General features: G+C 32.5%; 1 protein-coding gene and 1 non-coding gene across 2 annotated transcripts; one reads left to right on the forward strand and one right to left on the reverse strand.

The window, feature by feature from the left end:
* Window positions 1–1752: 1752 nt before the first annotated feature.
* LOC145559328 (prefoldin subunit 5-like) lies at window positions 1753–5522 on the reverse strand. The gene is made up of 4 exons (XM_081620749.1): window positions 5273–5522; window positions 5072–5175; window positions 4396–4473; window positions 1753–2038 (listed from the first exon to the last, which is right to left on the reverse strand). Exons 1-4 carry the CDS (start codon window positions 5478–5480, stop codon window positions 1955–1957), a joined length of 474 nt encoding a protein of 157 aa, XP_081476875.1. The 5' UTR covers window positions 5481–5522; the 3' UTR covers window positions 1753–1954.
* Window positions 5523–5613: 91 nt separating this feature from the next.
* On the forward strand, window positions 5614–5685 carry TRNAT-UGU (transfer RNA threonine (anticodon UGU)). Its single transcript has one exon. It is a non-coding gene; the product is annotated as a tRNA-Thr (tRNA).
* Window positions 5686–19782: the final 14097 nt, after the last annotated feature.

Genomic DNA, 19782 nt, shown 5'->3' on the forward strand with positions numbered 1-19782 from the left:
TCAAAGCGTCGAAAACGGAGATAATTTTGAAAAGGGTATCTGAAACAGGGCAAGGATCGGAGATCTTGTGACAGCGAATGGAGTGAGAGAGAAAAGCGACGAAAGAGAGGAAGGATTTGCCGGAAAAGGAGTCGATGAAGTGGGAAGCGTCGGAAGGAGAAGTGATGCGTTTGATGGGGGTGGTGAAGTGGAAAGGAGGAGAGAGAGGGGGGACAGGGTGGGGTTGAGGGACGGGAGTGAGGATGATGGATTGTTGGGTTTTGGCGGCGGTGTTGGGAGGGAGGTTGACGGCGGGGAGGCGGATTGGGATGTAGGCAGGTGGAGAGGATGAGTCGGGTGGTGGGGGTGGTGGTGGGAGGTTGGTGGGTGCGCCGCATTTGAAGCATTGTGGGGTTGGGAGGGAGGTTGGGGTAAGTTGTGCGGTGGTGGTGGTGGTGCAGTGGTGAGGAGGTGGTGGAGGTGGTTCCATGGTGGTTGGAGGAGAGAGATTAAGAAGAGGAGGTTTGTTTGGGATTTTGCATCAAATTTTGGGGAAGAATGAAGATTGAAGAGAAAAAGGGAGGGAGGATTTTCTTCTTTTCATTCATGAGTCGGTGTTTTTTTTTTTCATATTGCACGTACAACACGATTTATTAAAAAAAATGCTAAAGAATTAAAGGAAAGCATGTCATAAATTAATGGTTCGTGTAATAGAGAATCTGTTATATCATGGCTCATGTAATTGATAGGTAGGACACTAGCAATTGTACTGAACGCGTTTGTATGAACGTTTCCCTTACCTTGATGGAGCTTGATTTGCAATAATATCTTCGCCTCACATTGGCATGTTATGAACACTATGGTGTTTGAGTGTGAAAGACTTGTACAGTTATAGCGCATGCTGAAATTGTGTAAATTAGAATCTAAGCACTTCCACAATACAGCATGAAACGATGATCGTGAACTAGGAATAGGACTGGGGCACTCTTTTGAGATCTAGACATGTCATAATAAGAGTGGTTCAACACTTCAACCATAAGCTAGACCTAATCACACTCAAAACTCAAGAGACATAAATCACAACATTAAGGGTACGATCTATCCAACAAATTCATTTCCAAATCGATGGATGTTCAACTCTCAAAACCCTAAAACCATCTCCTAATTAACCAAATTCCTCAAATTTTCTCTATATCTTCCTTAGAATTCACCACCTTCCAATTAGCTCCTTCCAAGCCCTCTCAATCGAAACAACCCAATTCAAAAACTCCCAGTAAGAGTTGGTGGTTCACAGGGAAAAGGGAGAAGCACCACAAGAGATACGGGCAATGTCAAGGGGGGCAAAGGGGTCGAGTTGGGCGTGAGGGGCAAGGTGGTTGGGCTAGTGAGGGGAGGGAGGTTTAAAATAATAACCCTAGTTATAAATTTTAACTTATCACTAATGTTAAGGGCTATTATATACTATGTATTAATAATTCATAATAACCAAAGATAATAATTTATTTATTTATTTATTTATTTTTTTTGCATTTCACCAAAAAGAAAAAAAAACACACACACACAAGAGTATCAAAAAGAATTTCCCAAAAGTAAATAACCTTCAAAGATACTATTAAATGATTTTATTGGATTCAATTAGGAATTTAAACTTAGGATCATATTTCCTAACTTAGGGCCTATTCAGTTCAGTTCTTATTTTCCTTCTCTCATAAAACATTCAGTTCAGCTCAACGCCAATAAGTTAAGTTAAATTCACCTCGGTAAATCAGAATAGGCTCTTAGTCAATTCAAATTTATCATTATCAATTTTATATTTTTTAAAGATGTTTTAAATAGAGGCACATTATCTTCCAAAAATAAGTACTTTTTATCAAGCCTATAAATATGATGGTAATTGGTAAAGACAATTCAAATACCGTTACAATTTCTAAGAATCCATAATGCTGAATTACAAAACTGAGTTACACGTAGATTCTCATGAACTTGGTGCCATCTGCTTTAACTTGGCCTGTAGTACAGCTCCGGCTTCATCAGCTATAATTTTCTTCTTTGATGCAACCTGAATTTTCCCATACAACATAAATTTGATTAGCTACACTGGCTTGCTCACCCACCCCACCCCACTCCCCAAGTTTCCTTAAATTTTAAAAGCATGACACGGTTAAACTTATGAGGGTTTAGCCAGCAGGCAGTACAACGAAGATGAAGACAGCAATCTTTGACATAGAATGACACAAATCAAGTCAATTTGTTACATTGAGGATAATCAAGACATATAGGAAGTCACGAGCAGCCAAAACAGAGACCAAAAGAAGGGAGGCAACATAATTGTCAAGATCCTGCTAATGTAACATTACTCTTACAGGAGAACACCAGCACCAATTCAAGCTGTAATGCTTGACTAGCATCTGCAGCTGTTAATATGTTTTTTCCTTAATTGCACTGCTTCACTATAATTCAACACTTGGGGTTGCCATGTCATTTTATGCAAGAGAGGGTGCAAAAAGGTTAAAGTTAAAGGTACTTCTATATCATGAAAGACAGAGAGGAGAAAAGAGAGAAAGAGTTACACTCATTTTGAAACATTCCAAGTGTGGCAATTTTAGTGAAATGGGGGAAGTATGATTGTACAAAGAATCATTTTCCACCATACTACCGCTACAATGAAGTTCATTTCATCAAAAAGGCCTAAAAGCAGTTTATTTTACAAAACCCTTAATAAAGGGTACAACAACCATAAAAATAGTGTCAGTGGTCATCCACAAAGATCCTCTTCCTCCATTTGCTATTATCTCGTTGATAGGTATATAATATTTCAATTTGACCACATTAAGTTGAAGGACAGCCCAATTAACTCTTTAATCAGCAAATTGAGGAGGGATCAAGGGAATACACATCATCTACCCAAATGGCCAAAAATAAATCCTAATCTTTAAGAAAAATTTCAAACCCAATATTTAAGATATATAGGTCGACAACAAGTGCTTTAAAATAGCTCAAACAACTACCCTCCTGATCTGAGAAAATTTTCCCACTGCACAGTTTAAGCATTATCTATTGTTGCTTGAAGTTCCTCACTATGGAGAGGTAATATCTGTGGCAAAGCACCGTGGCCAAGGGACTGTAGAATGAGCCAGCAAAGGATTTTGGACACAATAAAGAAGGTAAAAACACCGTATCAATTGATACTAACATCTTGATTTAATTAGTTAGAAAAACCTATGGTGGTAATTGACCTCACAGATCATTAACCTTAGCTGAGGCCTCAGAGTTCCTACAGTAATCAAACGATACACTATTTTGTTTGACTTAAATATAAAAGAAGATTAGCAAAACACTGAGATTGACCAAATTTCCACAAGCATTTGAGGTTTGACAATGCCCTAGTGGCCTAGTTTGATGAAAATTCCAACGTATCAACCTTCAGAAATTTTTGTCATCGTATACTAAAATCTAAGCAAGAGCCTTTACATTGTTATCCCCAGGGACTTAAGCTCAAGGTATGTTTGTACCAAAAACAAGGCGAAAGAGCATAGGTAAAAAGATGTCTAAGAAAGTTCAGAATTCTTTCTACAATACCATTTTGGGTGCACTTATTAGCCATCTACCTTCTGTTTCATAATATTCATCAATATTCCTTCCATCCAAGAAAAGCATCAAATTGCAACCAAAAGCACAAGCTCTTAAACATCTAATAACCTCTCTTCAGCATAATAGGCATGCCATAACCCAGAAAGATTCTTCTGTTTTGTGGTCAGTAAACGAAGTAAAAGAAAAACCTAAAAAGTGTCTGCATTTTAGAACCTTAATTTGCTAGAGAAAACTGCTGAAATATACGAAGTACTTCATAATTCATATATACATTGAAAACCTCAAAAAGATCAATTGGAGTTTTGCTATTGACTAGCTAATCCCTTAAACAAAACTTCTAGTAAAAGCAGCATATTTCTAGATAGATAAACAAAGGTTAATCTTGGACCCCTCACATAATACCCTTGTTTTCTAAAACATCAACAGAAAGGATAAAGTAACACATATTACAACGCCAAAACATTTCATACTCAGGTTAGCCAGAAAAAAAAATGTAATGTCTTTATTCAAGCAGCTTGAATGTGTCTGTATTTCAATGTAAGTAAAACCTCTTAAGGAATGTTATCAGGAATGTCAATAAAAAAAACGTAAAAGTACAAAAACCAAATAGATAGTCAACAAATCATTTATAAACACCAGTCAGACATACCATGAGTTATTTCTGGACTTCTAAGTGTTCTAACTCAATTACCCACAACGTGTATATTAATAAATAATGTGAAAGAAGATAATAAGAAGATATAACATCAAATTATAGCATCTGCCAAAACAAGCGATTTCGCGTATCAACCAAAAACAAACTCAAACAGGGATGGTTAGGAATACCTCAACAAGTTGCTCGTGATTAGATTTAAGCAGACTGATTTTGCGCTGACAATAGTCCTTGCCTTCAACCATTGTTTTCTGATTCATAAGCAAAACATAAGAAAGTCAAACAATGTTGTATCTTGAACTGGATATGCAACGCACATCGAATGCTCAACAATAATATACAAATGGACAGAATCACGCCGTCTTTTCCACGACAATTAAGTACACTAAATAGAAAGAAACAGCATACCCCAAATTCCCACACTCCCCACCCCGTCCCCTCAAAAATGTAATTACATCAAAACATTGAAAACTCCAAATTACCCAAAATGGAAAGGCATGGGATTAACAATTGCTGGGAACAACAAATGTAGAACTAACGAGTAGACAAACGACATGCTTCTTACCATTCTTTGGAACGACGGAAACTAGGAGCAAGTACAAATATACATTCTTAACAGAAGAGTAAGTAAAAACATCATCACTAACTAAACTACACATTACATTACAGCCAATGCTCACTAAACCAGCACATCAAATCATAGCAAATAATTTAAGTTCATCAACTAAAAATGCTCGTATAAATTAAAACCCAATATTGCATAACCATCGAATTTCAATCAAAAACCCTAATTCAAGCCATTAAACCCCAATAACAACAATCAATCAAAATAAAAAAAATGAAACAAACCTCAACAAAGTAACCAGTGCCAACATCAACCAGAACCTTATCAGCATCATCAAGAGTACCAGGAACATAAAGCGACGCCGTTAAAGGCACCAACATCTTCTTCCCTGCTCAACAACAATAATCAAAATCAATTCTCATAAAAAAAAATCGAATCTTTTTTATGTTAGAATAAAAATCAGAGAAGTAGAAGAGATGGGTAACCTTGAGGGCGGGAAGAGAGGTCGTGAAGTGCAGTAGAAGCGAGTTCAAGACGAGAAGTAGCAGTACGAATGTTAGTTAAACTGTCTTGAAGAAGATTGAGTTCAAGATCTGATTGTTCTTTCACCATTTTAAGCTGTTCAATGCTCATCTTCTCCATCTCCGCCGCACGAACCACCGATCCTCCTCCTCCTCCGCCCTTGTTCGCCATTGTTTTTCTCTCTCCTGATTCTTCACACTCCCTCCCTTTCTTATGTGCTGAATTTCTCCCAAAAAAAATTAAAAAAAAAAATTACTCTAATTTATGGTTTATTTAGTAGTTGTTCAAGAATCAGAATCAAAATGCCCCTATAGCTCAGTGGTAGAGCGTCAGTCTTGTAAACTGAAGGTCTGTAGTTCGATCCTGCATGGGGGCAATAATTTTTTAAATTAAGTCATTTCAGTTTTCTATCTACTGTCTCCGTTTCATATTAATTGCTTTATTTTTTTTTGACAAGTATAGATTAATTACTTTATAAACTTTTCATTCAACATGACGATATGACACGAATCAGACACTGAAATAAAATGTTTAATGTCAAAGGTTTTCGACACTTTGAAGTAAATTGGCAACACAACACACATATTAAATGAGTCGGGGTTGTTGAAGTTCGCCAAACCACCTCACGACAAGACACCATACAAAACGACGTGCTTGCAACTCAAGAAAAAAGAGGAATTACTTTCGATGGATTATTATGAGTTATTGTTGCAATTTGTGGCATATTTAGGAATTCAAAAATAGTTAAAAATAAAATATAGTTCATCCAGTTATAAAATAAATGTACCTAGAATCAAACCCATAACCTAAAGGGCGCAAGGCACACAAACTTAAAGCAAACTACCATCAAGCTACGCTTGTTTTCCTCTTTTATTTATGCAAATAAATTGTTTACATCCTTCTTCCTCAGTTTTTATTTTTATATATTTATTATTAAAAAAATTAGTAGATAAATAAACCTACTTAAACCCAATGTGAATCTGCCGCTACCTGCAAGGCTGCAAGCTGCAGTCGAACCAACTTCCTGGAGCAAATTGAAATTGATTCCCTAAACCACTTGGAATTTTTTCCGACACGATACGATACAATACAACACGTTTGCAACTCCAGAAAAGATAAGGATTACTTTTGATGGGATATTATGATTTCGGCGGTTGGATGTACCCCTTGGAGCAAGTTGAAATTTAACTCCTTTATCATCAACTTAGTTCTTTTTTCGGGCACGATGACTAGTTGCTCAAGTGCAATGGAATTTCTTAGCAAATATATCACAAAATCCATTTCTTTACACACTTCACTATAGCTTTCGAATGTAACTTTTTCAACTGGAAATGTAGGCGGTCTGGATACTGTCTTACAGGGCTCCGTTTGATTTTAAAGAGATACCTCATCTGAAATCCATCCAAAATTTTAAAATATTAACAGAGTAATAAGTTTGTAACAAATTAAAACACCATCTTCAACAACATACTTTTTTTTTTATAGGGACACACTTCGACTTTTGCATTATTTAATCTTGTTTGCATCATATCAATGTAAATTTTAATAAAATTACAAAATTGAAGACCAGTGTACAGGTCTAGGCAAGAGTGATTGTAACACCCCAATAATTCTCTCTTTAAACCTGTGAATAACCTGAACAATTCCAAGAGAATTACTGGCATGCTATCGCCACGTGTTCAAACGTTAAGGCTTTATCAGAAAATAGCAGCAGAAAAACTAACTCAGTTATAATTAAGTTTTAAAACCAATAACCAAAACCAAATTAAATCTTACAACTTGGAACCATTAAGGCCCTTATTCAAAACCCCACAAAAGTAGTAAATAAATAAAACCAGAGTTTAAATAAAATTCAAACTTATGAAAAGAAATAAACTGCGAATAATAACCAACTCTCCACTCAAAATCCCACAACCCTAATGCGAATGCTGCGTGTGTAAGAACCTGTGGTTAATCTGCTCCCCAATATTACAAGTGTAAAAATTGGATCGTCATAGGGTCATTGAAAGGCGAAGGCCATGACCAAAGAAAGACACACACAAAAGCACGCAGTCAGCAAAGCTGAGTACATACAGGCTGCGAAATAAATTAAGAAAATACCTAACATGCTACTAATAATCAAGCATAAGCATCATTTATTACAGACTCAACTCATGACTCAATTATCAAATTTATTAAGACTTCACTAGTTAATATTAACTAACTCATTTATTTATTTCATTGGATTTAGCAATAGACAAGGTTGTCCAACCCATGTCCCATTTGGAACATCAATAAAAGAAAAACCCCATGCCTCCTTTCAGAAACATCAATAAACATCCAACGACCACGGGCGCAACTCCGTGACCGTAGTTAGTATGAGATCTCACCAAACTCCTAGTTTTAAAAAAAATAATATTTGAAATAGGAGACTCGTAGATCAGACAACCTCGATAAAAGTACATGGCTAATACCCCATTTACCCCAACCCCTGATTGTCATTACTCCAGATGTGCACCAATCCAGAGTTTTATTGCTCATCCATCTTGCACTTTATGTGATTTACAGGTTTAGACTTGGTGATGACTCATATACATTACAATACAAACATTCCAAACACAATTCTACCAAACATAGCAAATTCCCAATTTAAATTCTTGATTTATTAGTGACAAACAACATTTATTGATTATTTCTTTACTACCTCGGTGTATAAACACCTTAATTGCATAAGGCACCCCAAAACCTTAACCTCGTCTTATAAGACTTGAATTCCTCCTTTACTCATCCTGTTTGCATAATCATGAATGAGTAATAATTTAATCTTTACACCAATCACATACCTTTGCCTTTAAGCGCACCTTGCATAACACTACAAAAATAAAAGCTTTTTAGCAACTAAGTTTGGCAACAGTTTTTTTAAACGTTGCTAAATAGCAACGAGTATAATTTTTTTCATTGCCTAATTAAAAGCGACATTTTATGCTTTAGTTATTTAATAGTTAATGGCTACATGTTTTTGATTTGTTGCTATTAAAAACAAATTGTCTTACTAGTTGTTACTAGATGGCATCATATTTTTCTCTTGTTGCCATGTAGTAACAAACTATGACAACAAATATTTTATTTGTATTGATTTAGAAACAAACAAAGACAATGAATTTTTGAATTGTTGCCATTAGAAACAAGTCGTCTAAACTTTTGTTGCTAGATGATAACGTATTTTTTTATTTGTTGCCATTGGAAACAAGTTGTGTTACATTTTGTTGTTAATTTATCTGTAGGTCAGTTTTTGCTATTATGTATAAAATTATTTGAAGACACTCTTCTTATTATTTGTTGCTATAATGACATCAAATAGAAACGAATTTCAATTTCGTCTCTAATTTAGAGACGGATTTTTTTATTTTGTTCCTAATGTAGAGACAAAATTTTCAATTTCGTCTCTAATATTTCGTTCACTTATTATAAATTATATGTATAGAAGTAAACAAATAGTACTTTGTATAGTTGGTAAGAGATTCACCATGTGACTTTGAGGTCACAAGTTCGACTCCTACCTATTGCGATTCTTGAGACAGGGGATTCAAAGAGCCTTACATGCAAAGTCGAGCCAAGTTGACCTGACCTGAGTGAGATTTCAGATTGGTAAAGGCCGGGATCGGGTTGAACCGAATTGCTAATAGGGATTAGGTTTTTGTCTCGTAGTGTTGATAGCAACCAATATTTATGATTTGTTGCTATTTTTATGAACCAACTTTAATAATTTGTTGCTATTTTTATGAACCAACTTTAATAATTTGTTGCTAATTTTAGGAACCAACATTAATAAGTTGTTGCTATTTTAGGAACTAATATTAATAATTTGTTGCTAATTTTAGCAACGACCAATGGTAATCTGTTGCCAAAGTTGGCAACGAATGCACCAAAAATAGCAACCATCATGGAAACAGTATTTAAATGGATGCAATATTGCAACAAAATTGCTTTGCAACTGGTAGCCAAAATCCCATGGCAACAAGCCTTTTAGCAACAATAAATTTTTGTTTCCAACCCGTTGCTAAATAGAGTTGGCAACGATTTTTTGATGAATAGCAACAAATTTTAGTTGATGCTATATTGACTTAATTTTGTAGTGTAATTAGAGCACAAATAATACTTGCATTATAAACTAGTGCACATCATTTGAAATTCACAATGTATAACCAAACAATTTAACCCAGTCAATCCTATACATGATACTAAGTTCTCGATCCGTCCTTAAACATGCATCTACAAGCAAGGTTTCGTAACTTGTACGTACCTTGAATAAACAAGTTGGTAAAAAGCTTTTCCAACTAAAAACACCTTCTATATGAGGTCCTCTCCTAAACCAAACAACAAAACCTCAATCAATACCCAAACAACCAAATTTACAGCAATACTAACTCGCTTAAAAACCTTCAAAATCTAATTAAACAACACTTTAATACCTTCCCTTTAATTAAAATCAAAAGCTTATACATAACTCTTTATATTTCCTTCATAAAAACCTTAAAATACACCTTTATACATAAAATTTCAGCACACTTAAGTTACTATGAAAATCTGAAATTTTAGTTTGTTATTATCTTTCGGAAAATCAACAATATACGCTTGAAATATCAAAGTAGTAGCTTAATAAAATATGTGGAAACATTAAAACTTCTTATTTTGATACTAAAACAATACAATTCATATTACAAAGTCTGAAATTTAATTAAAAACTTTAAATTTAATACTTTATTAGCAACCCATGAACATAGTTTAATGGAATAGCTCGGGAGTATAAATAGAATTCTAAAAGTATGGTTTAGAATAGTTTTAACCCAAATATTCATACTTTTATAATCTGAAAATTACTTTTAATAATCAAAACTAAAGATTGAAAAATATTTAAACACAAACTAGTTAAATAATCAAAAACTGCCCGAAAATCATATTTAGAGGCTTAATTTGGCCACGAGAGGGTGAGCTATATATATGTAATCATATAATTTAGCTTTATTAAAGACTAATTTCAATTTTGTTAGGACCTATTCTCTTCAGCTTAATCAGTTTAGTTCAGTTCAACTCTAATGAGTTCAGTTCCTAATTTTTTTCTCTCATAAACAATTCATTTCAATTCAACTCTATTCAATTCAGTTTAATTCAGCTCTAATCAGTTCAGTTCAGTTCAACTCAATTCAGTAAATCATAACAGACCCTTAGTCTCAAAATTAATTTATAGCTCACTGTAGGCGTCGCTCGAAGTGCGCCTACGTTAAAAGCATGTGGTGAATATGCTTGGCACTCATAGGAAGTGAGAATTGACATTACGATTAGGGACAACGATTAGGGACAAAGCAAAGTAGGGAGCCGCCAACAAGTTTTTAAGGAACTTGTAAACCGTTCACGGATCATTTAAGGCAACCACGATAAGGGACAACGATAGGCAACAACGATTGACCCGTGAAGGTTACACCCAATTCATAATCCATGAGATTACTAACTCCATATGGTTCGAAACCACGAAAGGAGGATCGAGGATGATGGTACAAAGTGAGTCATGGAGTCACATTCGCCCGTATTGGCCTCTACTCGATTCTTATATTGAAAAGCATTCCTGTGATCTCAAAGGCATACAAACAAAATATTCAATTCGCTCCAAACTATTATTAAGCTAAATTGGTTTAATATTAATGCAACACATAATTCTAAAATATTCGTGATCACTTCAATTAACAAGATTAAAAGGAACCTAAACCGGTTGTCCAAATTATCTTATTAGGTGTGATTTTCAATTACATATTCCCTTTAATATGAAATATGGTGATCATAATAACAATAGAATAAACATTAATATTGGAAGCAATTCAACAATAATAGCGTTAGTCAAATCAAATATAAAATAACCCTAATCATGATACTAGCAATATTAAAATAAAATAAGAATAATTAAATTAATTAATTACTCACATTCTACGCGTTCCTTTAAATTGCTACATCATGAATAAACTGTTAGTAACTTCAATGAAAATATAAAGTAAATGAAAATTAAATTAAATAAAAAGTAGAGTTGATTTGGTCCAAACCCTCAGTTATTTGTACCTTTCACGCCTTGGTTTAAGGACGGAACCTCGGGTTAAGTATAAACTCCTTGGAGTGCTTAGGGGAATTGTTATGGAAGAATAAGGAGGCTAGAAATTAGGTTAAAGAGGGAGAAGAGAATGATCTTTGGTGTAAGGTGAGATAGAATGATTATTGGTGCCCCCGTTCATCAGAAATGAGGGGGTATTTATAGAGAAAATGTGCTGAAGGAGCACACGGAACCCTAAAATGATAAAAACCCTAAAAAAGTATCCCGCGACACGGCAAAGTGTACCGTGACACGGGAAATCCCACCGTCAGACGGGAAACTTTCCCGTGACACGGTACAAATTTGCGTGACACGGGAAATATTTAGGTTACGGGAAGTGAAAACGCGTTTAGGGATTACGCGGAGAAAACACGGAGCAATCCCGTGGCACGGGATGTGCACAGTGACATGGGAAGAAATGTCGTGTTACGGCATTGTCCACCGTGGCACAGTGCAGTATGTCGTGTCACGGTGTAAAAAGTACGCGGAAATTACACGGAATATTCCCATGTCACGGAATGGGCACCGTGACACGGGAAATTGCACCGTGACACGGGGGAAAATTGTGCAGAATTACAAAGATGGGCACCGTGTCACGGGAATAAGCCCCGTGACACGTCAGCTTTTGCCGCGTCGCGACATTTTTGCTGTTGCGCGGTAATTTTAGTTTTTTACCCGTTTTTAAAATAATCATAACTTTTGATCCGTAACTCGGAATAAGACATATAATATATCATTGGAAAGATTATCAAGTCTACTTTCCAACCCAATTAAAATCAAGTCAAAATAATATGTAGATTTTAAGATATGGCCGTTTTAGTGTAAAGGTGTTGGTTTTAGACCGAGTTTAGTGTTTTGCTCATATCTTTTTCGTTATAGCTCGGAATTGGGCTTATGATATATGGTTGGAAAGCTTATTTAAAGGCCTATCCAACAAAATAATAATTGGATCAAAATTGTATAGCCATAAAATCAGTTTCTCTCAGTTTTGCGATGCGGACACGAAAAGTGGAAAATAGGTTATGGTTTAGGGAAATGAGCTAGAAATTGGATTGGTTCATGAAATATATTGGATAGAACATGAATTTAAGCACTCCAAACATTAAATACTCAACTCGACCAATAATGGCAGTGAAAGGTGTTCATCAACGGGTTTGGTTTTGGGGAGACATTTTTAGGTGTCTACACTCACCTTATTTTTACTATTTCAAATTTAGGCATAAGAACATATAAATTCTAACATATATATTAATTAATTATATCATTTTATATGTACCTTTTTTGTTGTTATTTTTTTTGGAAGACCTGTTATTTTTAATTAGTTATGCAATGAGAGAATATTTATGAAATTACATACTTGTAATAAAAGGATGTTGCTAACAAGCACCATGGGGCTCTTGTTAATTTTTGTCTTAATAAAATGCACATTATTACGAAATTAATAAGAGTACAAGACCCTAACTAATACGAGTATGACTTTTTTTTTCAAAAAAAAAAATTCTACATATATAGTATAAAAATTTTACAATATTTCACGAAGTTGTATAACTAGTGAGAATATAAAACTATTGTCGTGCCTTTCTCATTGATTAAACGTTCATATATTGATATATATACAATAATATTCTAGGTTCGTTAAATTATTGTCGTGCCTTTCTCATTGATTATATCTGCAACATTTCTCAATTTCATTAGGATTGAACCAATCAAGTTTGTTCTTTAATTTCTTTTCCTTACACTTTTTTTTCCCTTTCTTTTAAGATGCGTATATCTGATCTCATTCAGACAATCAGACATTCAAGGGGTTTTGGCTTAAAATTAATAATCAATTTTTCATTGTTGAATTAAAATAGGTGTACGATACGTATAATTTGATAGTGAGCTTTTCGATCATTATAATTCAGTTGGATTATGTTCGTTGTACGTGACTTGTACATGATTTTGATTGAAATCGTAGAATAACTAATTGGGATAGAATTGTTAGTATGATAAAAAAAATTATTTTGGAGTATCATTATGTAAAACAAGAAAAATAATAAGTAATTTTCACTAAAGAACTTATTATTTTTAATATTTATATTGTTTTTAAAAAGCAATGTAAAACAAAAATAGCTGCAGGCTGGTACAATACTAGTGTACTACTACTGTAATGATTAAATATTTAATTTTATTTTATTTCCTAAACACACAAAAATAATCATTATATTCTAACGGATAGTCGCTTCTAATGAGGTCACTTTATAAAGCTCCTTATATTAGGGTTTATTTCTTGGATAACGCTGGGTAAAGGCAGAAGTATTTTATTTAGAACAATCCACTTTATCAGTTAAGAAAATAGAAATCATCCAGCTTCTTATAAACATCTTCTCTTTCTCCAATCTCCTAAGAACAAACTCTCTTTCTCCAATTACAATGGCAGATTTTATACCTCCATCTGTCACAATTCCAACGATCTTCTTTCCTGATGTTGGGGTAAACTCCTCGTCTTTTTTTTTTTTTTTAAATAAATTATTTTGACTAATTTTTTTTTGAAACATAAGTAACACTGGTTATTTTTTGTTGTTTAATGTTTACAGTCCAAATTTCGTGATTATACCGTCTTGCAAAGCTTAGGATCTGGAGGTTTTGGACATGTGTATTTAGTAGAGGGAGAAGATAAGGAGCGATTCGCTTTGATATTGATTACAATCATGAATGGGGAGTTGTCTAAAACAGTGATAAGAGAAATATCACTACTTTATGACACTGACAATGAAAACATTGTTAGGTACTGTATATGATTTTTCTATTTTTTTTTTTTTTTTGAATTTTCTATATTTGATTGAGATATATTAATTTGTATTTTAGGTTGAAAACTGTGTTGGTTGAAGGAGTATACTTATGCTTGATAATGGAATACGTGGACAAAGATCTGCAAAATGTAACATTTCCTATAGAGAGTAAACGCACAATTTAGGTTTGTGTTTCTATTTATTGTTGAAAAAGGTTAATAAATGTAATTGCATTTTAAATTTTTTTTTTGAGATGGAGTAGAACACAAAATTAATAAATTAAAGTTGCATTTTAAATGTTTTTTGTCGCATTGAAAATTAAGTATATATGAAATTATGATTTTGGTGGATTAACAACAATTATTTTAGACTATAATTTTATACTACGGTATTGTCATTTTAAAATATGGGTATTTTCATTTAAACCAAATAAGGCTATCTATACTAGAATTCATTAGTGGAAACTGGAAAGGTGCACAAAAATGACAATCTTACTATGGTAGATCTCTTCATGTTAGATTATAAACAACCGAGACGTGCAACACTAACTCATGACTATCTAATTATGTAAAGTAACAACAATATATGAGTAAATGACAATAATATTTTTGTTCATGACTAAAATTGAATTTTCAGACAATTGTATCTTGTCTCATTGTAACAACAATAACTCATGAATATTTGTGTTAATAACAATAAATTAAATTTACGTCCTCTAGTAAATGGACGGCTATATTCAATACTTTATAAGTTGTATTATAGATGAATTAGTAATTACATTAACCAAATATATTGTCATAACAAAATAACTAACTTAATAATAATATAACCAGGTAAAGAAAACATAACCAAATGGGGATATAACAAACCAATACTTATAACAACTTTTTTCTACTTCTTTTTTAAACTTAATTTTTCTTTTTGATCTTATAAAGGTAGTATTTTTAAATAGATAGCGGTAAATGCTAAACACAAACATCTTTATATAAATTTCGAAAAAAAAATACATCTTCATATAATTGGCAAAGATTTACTATATAGGAAAAAATGGGAAACTATATTTATAACCACAAAGGTTGGAAATTTATTTATAAACTTCATTTTTAACTCAATAAACTACTCCGTATTATGGTTTATTTTCAATGTATTACTTATTTCACATATATAGCCCTTTACTAACAACAAATGACACATACTGAATAATAATCATTACTAGCAAAAGTTGACATATATAATGGATTAATGGAGAATAATCATTAGTAGCAAACTTTTACACAATATGATAATATGGGTAATCAATTGATCAAATACATATAAATATTCTTGTAAAAATAAAATACATATAAATATTGACATAAATAATTTATTTAATTACATTTGTATTAAACTCAAATGGCACCTTAATTTTGTATTTTTCAATATTTCTTCTAATTTATTGTCATATATGTTAATCAAATAGTCATTTTCAATAAATTATTTGTCATAATACAAGTATTAAATTGACACACACATTATGAATTTAAAAGATATGTTGAATTAAAAATTATTTAAGTATTAAAGTACATTGAAGAAATTATCATGGCTGGCCAATTATGAAGGGGGTGACAAACTGACAATACTTCATACTGATAGTATGCGATGATGAAATGATAATAATTTGTGAATATATGATACTCCGAAGTATATTCATTCTTTCTTAATAATCTTATCATTTGAATAACATATATTGTCATTGTATAATAAATTATTGTTGTCAAAGTAAAATAGATCTTTATAATCATGATTTAAAATACTGTCAATTTTAGTTAATAAAATCTAGGTTTGGAACATCTGATTGTTATTTGTAACAATAGCAGTTGTATGTTATAGATAGAATCCAGGCCATTAGGCTAATGTAATTATAATTTTTTAAATGTAGGCTTGGATGTCCGACATACTGCGTGCTGTTTCTTACCTCCGTGAGAAAATATTATTCACTGCGATCTCAAGCCAAATAACATATTGAAAACCAAGAGTGGAAGCTTAAAATTGGCCGATTTTGGGCTTTCTCGAGGCTATTTGTTTCCCGGAGAACAAATTACTCCCTTAGTATTCTTCTTCTTCTTTATATATATATATATATATATATATATATATATATATATATATATATATATATATATACCTAAGTATGTTCTGAATAACATATTTAGGTAAAGTAAATTAATTATTTAAATTTGCTTATGTTATTTGTTAATATTTGTTTTTTTTTTTTAAATTCAAAACTAACTGTTGTATTATTTATGTAGTACTTTGGGAACACCCGACGAATCCAGTTGGGCAGGTGTTTCTGACTTGCCCAACTATCCGAGAGGAGGAGAAGTTTACAAAATGACGGTAAATTTTATTTATTTTTGTAAAATTTTTTATTAAACAAAAAGAATCATTATATTGTATTTATATTAATTTGGATCTTAATTATTTCAGGAGTTGAATGTTCTGACAAGCGTTGATGAGGAAGCCAAAGACTTACTCAGGGTAGGTTTACACTTTTGTTTTAAAGTATTCTATAATTTTTTTTTTCCAGAAAATCCTGACCCTAAATCCTAATTATAGGATTTCAGCCAAAGAAGCTAAGCTTTGAATCATCCCTACTTAGTGGAGTAGGAATATGAGGGTTTAATGTCATACTTTGTTTTTTGTTAAAACTGGAGTAAATGTCAATTAACCATTTGGCCTATAGAAGGTCCAGGCAACATATTTTTTTGAGCTATTAGTTAGTCACCCGTACGTGTTGGTTCATTTCCATTTTGAAATGTTTGCTGCAAATTAAAGGTTGATGCTAGCTTGGGCCTTGCTAGAGGAAAACTCCCTTGTCCTAGAAATCATAAAGAGTTTTGTTATTAATATTGCACATATTATTCTGTTTTTAATGTACCGAGCTTGTTCATTGTGCTGATAACTGATTCTTTTTTACTTTGCATCATATTTTTTAAGTTACACCCATCTGCAATACGACTAGATGGTGCTGGTAACAACTTCACACGTTTGTTTTGATCATTTATTGACGACTCAATTCTAAGGACATGATCACCTAGCATACACTTTAAGGATCTGAATGCATCTGCTCCTTCCATTTCTTGTAAAAATTTAGACCTTGTTAAATAATTTTTTTTGCTATCAGTAAGCTCTTTTCGAGTTTGAAATCTAATGAGGACTTAGGATGCGTATGATGGTGAATGAAGACGAGAATATGTATATAGAATAATCTTGAAACTTTTAGACAAGCATCCAAAATTTTATGATTTATTTTTTTTATTCAAGAAGTTGGTAGTTGATACCATGTTCTTTTTGTAAAGAGGAAACAAATAGACCCAAACTCAACTTTAGAAAAATTGACCTTAATTCGTTTATTTAAGTTTTACCTATAATCTTTCTTTTGGCTACATAATTAATCTAGTATAACCATAATTAGTAATATATATGAGTAAGGTGATGATGATGCACAAACCATCCACGTATGCTCGTGTAAGCAAAGAAGCTTTTGAAGAATCTGAAAGGCCAAACTATCAGTACAAATCTATCAAAACCTATCTTATTAAAACCAAAGAATTTTGTATTAGCAATTAATTAAATTCTGTTAGAGAAGGGTTAGAGGTACGTCGAGATAACTAACAATACTGTATATTGTTTTAATTTAAATTACTACATAGTATTATTGATCAACATTATTATTGTCCATTATTTTGAAAGAGGTTCCTCGATTTTTTACATACTTCGTACTACTTTAATTGATCTAATTAATTACTAGACGCCATAATAATCTAGCAGAAGCTAGGTGCACTCGTTAATGTGACGACAATATATAGTATTAAATTTATTATGACATTTTCTTTGATATCGAATTGCATATCTTTAAACATTTTTTAAAACTGTTTACCTGAAGAAGAACCACGTATATCCAAACCTGAATTAGTTAGACACGTTTAATTTCAGTTAAATTTCACTTTCTTGCTGATGTGTGAACTTGCAAGATTGAGGTGTGAGTGTGACTAATGCATGGCAAGTTTTGCCACCAAAGAATTGAATTAGTAAAACATATATGGCCACCATTTCATGCTTGAATCAGCATCATATCGTTGCAATGCGTATTAACTTTTGAGTCATAAAACATACTTTTGGAAGTTGAAAAAGTGCTTTTTTCATATCAGGAAGATTGAAATAGTTAAGATAAAAACTTTTTTTAAATTTAAAGATACTCATATGCAACAAAGTTTTCTTAATTTAGCTTCATAAATCATAACACCCAAAAGTTTGTTTAACATTCAGGATTTCGGGTATAAATAACTACATACAATGACATAAAGAGGATTCCCTCTTTTTCCTTGTTCCCTCTTCATATTGGTGTTACTACTTAAACAGGTATTGTTTGGTTCACGTATTATAATAAGAACCTAGTTAGGTTGCATTTTCTTTTCTTGATCGTATTCGCGGTACATTATTGTTGGTTTTAATGTTTGATTTCGAAAAACAGTACAACATCTTGAAGCAAACTCTTCATAGTTGTACATAAAATAATCATCAGATTCATCACTGAAACTCTTTCGACATCTTGAAGAAATGTTATCTAGTAAGTAGTGGAGGAAACCATTTATGTCATGACGTATTATATATATGTATTATTATAAGAGGAGGAATGAGGTTGGTTGGTAAATCTTGATATTTTTAGACATTAATTAAAGTACATGGGAAAGTAAAATTTAAATGGAAAAGTTAAATTTGCACAAATATTTTTGCAAATGGAAGAGAATTTTGGTAAAAAAATACTCCGTAATATTAATGGTACTTGAAATAAGCAAATGTAACTAACATTTTGGGTCACCAAAAATGACATAAGTGACTATCAAAAGTGAACGGAGGAAATATTAGATTATAAGATAAACGGATAAATTAACTTACAAAATTTTACCACTAATAAGAAGAAAGTGAGAAGTTACCACATTTAAATTTCATAGCTTAATTCCTCTATTTAAGAAAGCTTAATTAACAAATTAAACTACTGTACACCTTTTTGAAGGGAAACCTACAATTCTCTTTTAGTAATGTACCAATGTATAAATATATGGTTAATTTCTCGACACAAGAAGACAAAAAGGAACATGCCTTTATAGTTATTACCACCTTAAATTGTGGCCCCGACCCTACAAAATCAGAGAAAATTGCAATGTCAGAATCTTTAGTATTTTTCCTACCCCAAAAAATAGCTGGGACAGTCATATTACTCATATATACATACCTACTACTCAGTACTTTCGTAGTACTCCTTGGTCAATGAGCATTTCCATGAAAGTTTTACATACTGTACCAAATTCATTATTCATACTCTTCCGAGCATTTCCTTGGCCAACAGCTGGATAGTCAAATATATTACATACCTAATTCATTACTCATCCTACTCATGGGATGGTGATGTTTTACATACAACAAAATTTTTGAAATCAAATTTGCGTGATGTTCTCTTCAAAAAAATAAAATAAAAAAATAAAAAATAAAAAATAAAAAAATTGCGTGATGTCTTGAAAACCGTGTTGCATGTGAAAATGTAAAT

Source organism: Chenopodium album, chromosome 9 (genome assembly GCF_948465745.1).
Source record: "Chenopodium album chromosome 9, dcCheAlbu1.1, whole genome shotgun sequence".
Taxonomy (NCBI): Eukaryota; Viridiplantae; Streptophyta; class Magnoliopsida; order Caryophyllales; family Amaranthaceae; genus Chenopodium; species Chenopodium album.

What these genes read in the sequence shown, in the direction of transcription:
- LOC145559328 (XM_081620749.1), bottom strand. Translation starts at nt 5,480, where the DNA reads ATGGCGAACAAGGGCGGAGGAGGAGGAGGATCGGTGGTTCGTGCGGCG. An exon ending in CCTCTCTTCCCGCCCTCAAG is followed by an intron (nt 5,176 to 5,272) that starts GTTACCCATCTC and finishes GTTGTTGAGCAG; the next exon opens with GGAAGAAGATGTTGGTGCCT. An exon ending in ATCACGAGCAACTTGTTGAG is followed by an intron (nt 2,039 to 4,395) that starts GTATTCCTAACC and finishes GGGAAAATTCAG; the next exon opens with GTTGCATCAAAGAAGAAAAT.